The following is a 9,078-nucleotide window of genomic DNA, read 5'->3' as shown; positions in this document are numbered from 1 at the left end:
GTGCAGTGGTTCTACCCCTGCCAAAGAAGTTTCCAACCCTTTGCTTAACTCAATAGCCCTGTCATCTGCCTTCCTGGGGAGCCCTGATAGTTTCCTCCACTCCCACCCCAGCTATAGCTACAAGACGGTGCTCCCTGCAGCCCACACATGTGTTGTCAAGTCATTGCCCTATCCTTTTTTTCCAATCCCACTGCTGTTTTTCTTAGTAAGAGCCTGTGTCATCTCTAACATGAATAGCCACTACAGCCTTGTAACCTGTGATGCCATTACCTGGGTCCCAAACTAACTTTCAGTCTTTTCAATCCTTTCTCTATCTGAACCCTTAATTCTAGCCAGTTTAGACCACTTACCATTCCTCCAATAAGCAGCACTGTTTTCAGCCTTCCCACCTTTGGTATACTACCCTCACATCTGCCTGGAAATACCATCTTTCCTTCTCTTTGCCCTGGAAATACTACTTGCCCTTTAAGTTCTGCTCATTTCTGTCTCCAAGAAGTCTTCCCAAATGACTCCTGCTGCAGTACTCTGAACATGTGCCACACATTTGCCTCATGGCATAGACTGCTTGGTAGTCACCTACACATCTTCCTTGTCGGTCTAAGCTTCTGGAGTGCAGGGACTCTTATATCTGAAAGCCCCTTCCCCAAATTATGCCTAGACATTGTCTAGCCAGCTGGTCGACTAACTGCTTACCCTGCACCCACTCACCCTGTGAGTGATTGGTGTACCCAGGAGGTCAGAGGAGGGGAGACAGGCAGCACTGGTTGGCACAAACCCAGGGCCAGACAAGGAGAAGCAGGAAGAGCATCCCCAGAGGCTGGGCAGGGCTGGGTATAATGATGCACTAACACACCATGGTCCTGTTTAGCTTGTTTATTGAAAAGTTTGAAGCAGAGTTTTACATGTAAAAGTCAAAGTGAGCAAATACAGAGGTCTCTGAAACCTCTGCCAGTCACTGCGGAGCGTTACACTGTTTGCCTCATGCCCCCTGCATATGGGGAAGGCTGAGGCCTAGTTAACAGAGTTGGGAGCGGGGTGGGGTTCTGCACAGCCAAGGTAAGAAGGGCCTGAAGGTGGCCATCTCTGAAGTGGTGCAATGGGGCTGGGCAACTAAGGAGCAGTGATGGCAGAACCCTCAGAGCCAGGAGGGTGGCTCCCTGGGAGACTAGGGCCACGGGGGACTCCCAGGAGTGTGTGTTGGGGAAGTGAGTGAGGGAACAGCCTGGAATGTGGCAGGTGGAGGGGTATCCCCATCCCAGCCTCACAGGCCTGAGTAGGAGGCCTCTGTGGTCTCAGACCAGGATGAATCCCGGCGGGAAGCTGACAGCTGCCGCTGGTGGCCCCTCTGGTCAGGGCAGCCCAGACGCGTGAGTAGCACCCACATCCGCTCTCGGAACTTGACGCCCACAAAGGCGTAGAGTAGCGGGTTGAGGCAGCAGTGCATGTAGCCCATGCCCGACGTGACCGACTTGGCTATATCCACACTGCTTTCTCGGCCGCAGTTACGGGCTAAGGCCCCCAGGTCCATGAGGGTGTCCACCAGAACCACCAGGTGGTAGGGGGTCCAGCAGAGGGCAAAGGCCACCACCACCACCACCACCAGCCGCATGGCTCTGAGCCGCCGCTGGCCTCTGGAGACCAGCAGCACAGCCAGGATGCGGGCGTAGCAATAGGCCATGACCAGCAGGGGCAGCAGGAAACCTGCGACCAGCTGCAGGACGCGCAGAGCCGTGCGGCCCTCCTGCGGAAAGTTGTACTGGCAGTGGGTGGCATTGAGGCGGTTGTCATGGTGGGAGGACAGGAAGATGAAGTCTGGGAGCGCAAAGAGCAGACAGAGCCCCCAGACTGCCACACAGGTGAGGGCCACGCGAGTCGGGGGGCCCCGGCGGTAGAGCTGGGTGGCGTGCACAATGCTCAGGTACCGATCGAAGCTGATGCAGGCCAGCAGGAGGGCCCCTGCGTAGAAGTTGATGTTGAAGAGTGCACCTGCCACTTTGCAGAGGCCAGAGCCAAAGACCCACTGGATGGCCGCATCCACTGCCCAGAGAGGGAGTGTCAGCACCAGCAGTGCGTCGGCCACGGCCAAGTGCAGCAGGAAGGTGTCGGTGCTACTCAGGGCCGCCCTCTGGCTCAGCAGCACGGCTGCCACAACACCGTTACCCAGAAGCCCCAGCACAAAGAGGAGGCTGTAGAGGACGGGCAGGAAGGTGCGGTCGAAGTTGAGGCTGAAGTCCTGCGGGCAGGGTGGGGAAGTACAGCAGAAGTAGGTCTCATTTTCTCCATAGTCATAGGAAGAGTTTTCCAGGAGGTAGGCAAACTCAGAGGCTTGGAACTCTTGGCGTTCACTCATCTGTGGAGGGAGGGAGGGCACAGAGCGTGTGAAGGCCGTGGAAGTTACTCTCTGAGTAGGAATTTGGGATCAACAGATACACGCTACTGTATGTAAAACAGATAAATAACAAGGGCCTACCGTACAGCACAGGGAACTAAGTAGCTTGTAGCTTATCTATAATGGAAAATAATCTGAAAAAGAATACATACATATGTCTGCATAACTGAATCACTTTGCTGTACACTTGAAACCTTGTAAATCAACTATACTTCAATTAAACAAAAGTCACTCCTTGAAGATTTAGTCTGAGGAACCTTTCGTAAAGCAGCTCCTCTATGAGGCAGGCCCAGAGGCCTGGGCTTCAGGCTGCAGCTGTCCTGCGTTTCCTTCCAAACCACACCCTCTGAGCTCCATCTGCCCAGCCTGAGTGCTGGGCTGATAACTTCCCTTCTCAAGCCTGCTTCTCTCTCTCCCTTCTGGGTCATCCCCTTGGCACAGGGATTGTGAACCAGAGGGAGAGTTTCCTTTCTGTCCCAAGCCCTTCCTGCCCCTTTTCTCCTCACTCTTTCTTCATGGCTTATGGTCCTCAGTTCCTGGCCACGCCTAGTTCCAACACCTTCCTCCCCAGGCACCTCCCCACAGTCCCCTCTCCCAGTCACTGGCCCTCCTGTTCCCTCCTCAGACCTTGCCTGGGGACCCCAACTTCCTGCCCGCCATGGGGCCCCTCTACAAATCACTACGGCCCCCCAACACAAGTTTCTGCTCCTGTCTTTCCCCTCCCCTACACCGAGGCTTGCCACCCACCAAGTTGGGCGGCTCCCCACCAAGCTCTAGTAGAAATATTCCTTCTCCTCTTCCCCCACCTCCCCGCAAACCATCCCAGAGCTGTGGGTCTCCCAGGTGCCAATTCAGTCCAGCACAGAAGATCAAAATTCCAAGTCAGAGCTGAAGGGAGCCTTAGGGGCCGCGAGGGGTGAGCCTCAACCTCATGCATTTTGCAGATGAGGCACCAAAGCCAGAAAGGGGAGGGACCTGCCTGTGGTCATTCGCAAGTCAGTGGCCAAGGTGGTTTCCGAATACCCCGTCCTGTGCTGCTTCTATACAGTCCCTGCATTCTGTACCTGTTCACCCAACCCTCTGGTGGCCCTGACTTCTGGGCCAGTCCTGACGGTCCCCTCATGTCCTAGACTCTCCACTCATAGCTATGGTCTGGCCTGGTTGGGCAGCGGCACTTACCTCGGGGACCATGGCTGGGCTGGTACGCTAGCTTCTGGGCCGCGTGCTGCCTGCCCCTCTGCTTTGGTGCTTGTGGTCAGGAACCTGCACTATACAGAGGAAGTGAGGGTTTCACGCGGTTCTCAGCAGCAGCCTCTTCCATGGGGTTATCTACACCAGACCTCCTTAGACCTGAGGCCACGGGGTCCCTACCTCACCATCCTCCTGGCCCAAGGTAGCTGCTCTGGGAGTTGGCCATAAGCCTGGGACCAGAAAGGCTGGGGCAGCGGGGCATGGACAGGTGCTTTGAGGAGAGAGGTCTGAGGGAGAAGCAGGTAGCTGACAGGGGCAGGGCAGCCCTGCTGCCAGGGATAAGATCCGCTGCTCATCAGTCCTGGGCTGGAGTTCATCTCACACGATTGTAGACTGGGTTGCTAAATGTATTAACTGTATAAAGGAGATTAACCTTCTTAAAAACTGAAAATATTTGAGAGCAGTCCCAACACACAAATTCTAGTCCTTCACCATTGCCCCTCCCCGCTAATCAACAGGAGCAAGGAACGGGAACTGCTAGTAATGAACTGGCTATGTGCTGGGTGTTGCTTCAGGCACTTTCTCTGACACTGCCTCATTCCAGCCACACAAGCCCCTTGTGTAGGCAGTATCCCCGTGGCTAACCCAGAAAGGGGAGAGGGCTTTGCCAGACACACACAGCAAGTAAGGGTAGGTGCTAGGATTGAACTCACAGTTGTCTGACTCTCCTTTTACTCTGCCTCACACTGCCTTCAGTTGTTTTTTGATGGATAAACAGCGATGTATTCATGCAGATAAAAACAAATGAACTAAAAGTTAGATATTTTAACATGGAGGCATCTAGAAAAGCCAATGACCAACAGTGGAAGAAGCAAGTTATAGAATTCTGTGTATCATTTGATACTACTTATGTAAATTTGAAAAACCACACACACAAAACAATACCATCTTGTTTTGGATACAGCTGTTTGTTTTAGAAGGTTAAAGTAGGGAATGAACACACCACAAATCCATGAGAGCAGTTGCTTTTGGGGCAGGAGAAGGGGAATAGAGTTGGGGAAGAGTCCATGGGAATCTCTTTTTTAAAGGAAAAGCTGTAAAAGCGTTTGTAGAGCAAACCAGTCTCTTTATAGCTGCGCACTGCAAAAGTTCCTCCCCCACCTAGCCTGGTGCCCCCTCTGCCCTCTTCTCCCCTCCCTGATCTCATTAACAGACGGGAAATGTGGCCCTTTGCCTTTCCAAGCAGTTTCCCTTTCTCCTCACAGATGCAAAGCAGAGAGAGAGAGGGAGAAGAGAGAAATTGAGACAGAGACCATGGCTTTGGGGTCCAGTTTTCAGTCAGAATGTGTCACCTGAGCCTCCAGGCTCAGACCTGGAATTCAGCTGAAACTTTCTGACAAAACGCACACTTGGGAGGCAGCAAGGCCCTTCCCCACCTCCTGTGGCCAGAAGATGTGACTATTCTCTCTCTAAGCAGCTTGTCACTTGCAGGATCCAGGCCAGAGGGAACTAAAGGCTTGGAGGAGGTCAGGAGCAACACAAATAGAGGAGCGTGGGAGGATTCCAGAAGCCTTGGCAGTTAGGAAAGACAGGACTTGGCAGGTAACGGCCTGCGGGTGGGGGCAGGGGAGCTGGGACCATGGTTTGCGATGCTATCCCCTGAAGAATTTCCATTCCCTGGGCTTCTATGCATGAGAGAAAGGAGGAAAACAAAGAGCTCTATCTGTTCAACTTAAAGGGAGTTCTTGTATTCTGCATTTATACCCTTCACCTGCTTTTTGGTATTAGAAAAATCTTTTCTTTATGAATTGATGGTGACAATAGTTAACGGTTTTAGAAATACCTTGTGTTGGAAGAAGTTGACAACTTGATGTGGGTCTTCCAGACACATGTTGGAGGGTACAGGTCCATGTGACATTTCAAAGTCTATGGATCTCTGGTCTCCTTCCTGTGTCCTAGTCTCCTCATTTGCTGCATGGGGACCACTATCCCCACCTTCCTGGGTTACTGGAAAGGAAAAACAAGAGAAGTTCAGATAAGACCATTGGAAAGGGGCAGAGAGCTTTCTTTTCTGAGTTGGGCTATATCCTGAGAGGCTAGCCTGGGCTATGGGGCGGGCTGTTCCTGCTGCTCCCTGTGTGGCCAAGATGCAGTATGTGTGTGCGGGCTCATTTGCTCAGTCGTGTCTGACATTTTTGTGACTGCATGGACTGCAGCCCACCAGGCTCCTCTGTCCATAGAATTCTATAGGCAAGAATACTTGAGTGGGTAGCCATTCCCTTCCCCAGGGGATCTTCACAACCCAGGGATTGAACCTGCTTCTTCTGCATTGGCAGGTGGATTCTTTACCACTACCACCACCTGAGAAGCCTGTGATGAGGTGGGAAGAATGGAAGAAATGCTGAATTTGTTTGGCTCCAGCTCTGACTCAGCCTTGTTCAAGGTGTGTGACCTTGGACCAATGACATGACAGTTTTGAGCTGGTCTTGGCAGAGTTGTTACAAGATGATCTGAGATGACCAAGGCTGTGAGGCCACTGCACAGGTCAGCCATTAACAGAAAGCAGAGCTGAGAATGTTGAGTATGAGGGATACTGGCCACAAACCCAGAAGTGCTGGGAGCCCTTTCACAGCAGGGACATGGTTGGAGGATGGATCCTTCTGAAAGGCTGCCCCTCGCCTTAGCTGGGAGGGTTTGACCAGTCCTGGTCTAATCCTCTGGCTACGCCATTATGTCACCTTAGGCGAATTATTTTACCTCTCTACCTTGGTTCCCTCATTTGGAAAGTAGGGATAAAACTAGTAAACATGTGTCAGGGCTGTTCTGTGAACTGTAAACAATACATGTGGCACAGAGTAAAGTACCCAGTGAGCAGCAGTTTCCTCCCCTTCTAGTAACTTTCCAGATCAGCCCCTCCCAAGGCCACAGAAGGTCCGGTCTCCAGTGGGCTGCTGCTGTCTCTCACAGCTCACATGCCTGAGAAGTTGCCTGGGTCATGGTGCCAAGCCAAGTCCTCACCTGGCCCTCGAATTTGGCCCTCTTGTGTCCCAAGAAGCCCCCAGACCAGGTCCCAAGCAGACCCAGTCCTGGGGAAGACCCACCTAGCCAGGGGCCTGCACCCTGAGTTCTGGTGGCTGTGCCCTTCTGCTTCTGGCCCTCTGAGCCACCAGGGGGGAAGCTTGAGAAGGAAGTTAGTCAGAGTGAAGCTGCCTTGGGCCCCACCTGTGGTCAAGGTGTGAAATGTGCACCTGTCCCTTCTCTGCCACCCCTCCCCCTGTTTTTTTTTTCTTTCTTTCACACCTCTGGGCTGTGGTTTGGGGAGCTGGGAGGCTCAAAGATCTGAGCCCTGGGCCTGGTCCCTCACAGGAAGGAGGGCCTCCACAGCTGTCTGTCAGGCCAGCCAGGGAAAGGGGCCACTTCCTCCTCCTCCTCCCCCTCAGTGTCTGCTGTTTCACAGCCTCTCTCGCAGCTTCTCTGAGTGCCCCTGGGAGACCTGCTCCCAAAATCCTTTGGATTTGGCTGCCTGTCCCCAGCACTCAGGGGAGCAGACTCAGTGAGGCCCAAGCTTTCCATGGGGTTCAGGCAGTGGCCTAGGCTGGGGCAGAGCCTTTCTTACAAGAAATAAAGAAGAGTCCTAACCCTGGGAAAGAGTATAGGGGGCCCAGGCAGTGCTGAGACTGCTTCCTTCTGCTGGCTCTGGATTTCAGAGAAGGAGAGCTTAAGTCACAGGGAGACCCAGGGATTGGGAACCACCCCCTCCTTTGCCCTTTTCCCTGTAGTTCTGAGCCTGATGGAGGCAAATCCTTCCTAAGTGCTGGGGCCGTGGGATGGAGCCTCAGCAGTCCAGGCCCATGAGACTAAGCCCCCAAGCTATAGGAAGAAGGATGTTGCTGCCATTTGTCAGGTGGCAAAGGGAGACAAGTCATGTCAGGCCATGGGAGAAGGAGATGTGAAGGCCAGGGAGTGAGGAAGAGCTTGTCAGCCCAGGGGCAGGCAGTCTGGTTGGAAAAGAAGGTACGTATGAGAGTAGGGAGAGGCCTGGAGAATAGTTCAGGACCCAAGCCACAGGAACAAGCACAGTGACCTTCCTGTCATCCTGTCCACATCCCAGCAGTGCCTGGGAACTGATAAATAAAAGTATCTTCTACTTGGCAAACTCTTGGCTTTGTAACACACGATCTCCTTTAAATCTTTCAGCCTCCTGGAGAGGCAGAGCTTGCTATACTCATTTTGTAGAATGGAGTGAAGGTTCAGAAAGGTGAAGCAACCTGTCCCAAGCTAGTCAGCCGGGAGGGTTTATCACAACAATTTCCTACCCAGGCTACTTTCTAATGTGCTCTCCCAATCCTCATAATCATGCCCAAGGATTGGATGTTTCAGGAGCCACAACTTATTCACCATGCGGCTTCACCCAGGCATCTTGTGTAAGGGCAGGTGTTCACCTGTCGGGGCTCATGCCCTAGAGGGAGCTTTGGTGGACCTCACCAAATCTCCATTCTGCCCTGCTCCTCCTCATTTACTAGGGAGAAGAAATGTCATAGTCTCCAGGATGAGGAGCCCAGAGGACCAAGCAAAAATCTTCCAAGTGCCAGATCCCTTTTGTGACACCTGCAGGAGGATCTCTGGTGCTTCTGGAAGTCTCCATTCTACTGCAGGTTCCTGAAGACCTGACTTGGAGAATTCCCCACATCTGTAGTTAGTGTGCATCTGTTCCCATCCTGCCTTGTTCTTGGGATGCCAGTTCTGCTCTGGGGCCTGTCCAGACTCTCCAGAGGTGCAAGTGGCAACATTGGCAACACACAAAATTTCTATCATGGAAGGCTGACTTTGATGAATTCTTTTTTTAAATAGAAGTATAGTTGATTTATAATGTGTTAGTTTCTGGTGCACAGCAAAGTGATCCAGATATATATATGAATGCATGCATGCTAAATCACTTCAGTCACATCCAACTCTTTGCAATGCTATGAACCATAGCCCACTAGGCTCCTCTGTCCATGGGATTCTCCAGGCAAGAATACTGGAGTGGGTTGCCATGCCCTCTTCCACATATATATACACATATTCTTTTTAAAATATTCTTTTCCATTATAGTTTATTACAAGATATTGAATATAGTTTCTATGCCATACCAATAGGACCTTGTTGTTTATCATTTTATCTATAGTAGTTTGTATCTGCTAATCCCAAATTCCTAAACTGATACTTCCTCCACCCTATTTCCCCTTTGGTAACCTAAGTTTGCTTCTGTGTCTATGAGTCTGTTTCATAAAAAGTTCATCATATTTAGATTCCACATATAAGTGATATCAACTGGTATTTGTCTTTGTCTGACTTACTTCACTTAGTATGATAATCTCTAGGTTCATCCATGTTGCTGCCAATGGCATTATTTCATTCATTTTTATGACTGAGTAACATTCCATTGTATATAGACACCTCACCTTTATCCATTCATCTGTTAATGAACATTTAGGTTGCTTCCATATCTTGACTTT

The 9,078-nt window shown here is 51.5% G+C and overlaps 1 protein-coding gene across 4 annotated transcripts; it reads right to left on the bottom strand.

The window, feature by feature from the left end:
- Positions 1-858: 858 nt before the first annotated feature.
- On the bottom strand, positions 859-5,464 carry CXCR3 (C-X-C motif chemokine receptor 3). 4 transcript variants are annotated; one of them, XM_043897821.1, is made up of 3 exons: positions 5,424-5,464; positions 3,569-3,657; positions 859-2,350 (listed from the first exon to the last, which is right to left on the bottom strand). In XM_043897821.1, exons 2-3 carry the CDS (start codon positions 3,578-3,580, stop codon positions 1,262-1,264), a joined length of 1,101 nt encoding a protein of 366 aa, XP_043753756.1. In that variant the 5' UTR covers positions 3,581-3,657; positions 5,424-5,464; the 3' UTR covers positions 859-1,261. The 4 variants fall into 4 exon arrangements, with proteins under 4 accessions (XP_043753756.1, XP_043753757.1, XP_043753759.1 ...); XM_043897822.1 differs by lacking the exon at positions 5,424-5,464 and adding an exon at positions 4,294-4,402; XM_043897824.1 differs by lacking the exons at positions 3,569-3,657; positions 5,424-5,464 and adding an exon at positions 3,137-3,216.
- Between the last annotated feature and the right edge of the window lie 3,614 nt (positions 5,465-9,078).

The sequence above is a fragment of the Cervus elaphus genome, chromosome X (assembly GCF_910594005.1).
Source record: "Cervus elaphus chromosome X, mCerEla1.1, whole genome shotgun sequence".
Classification (NCBI taxonomy): Eukaryota; Metazoa; Chordata; class Mammalia; order Artiodactyla; family Cervidae; genus Cervus; species Cervus elaphus.
This window is presented reverse-complemented; position numbering and strand designations above follow the sequence as displayed.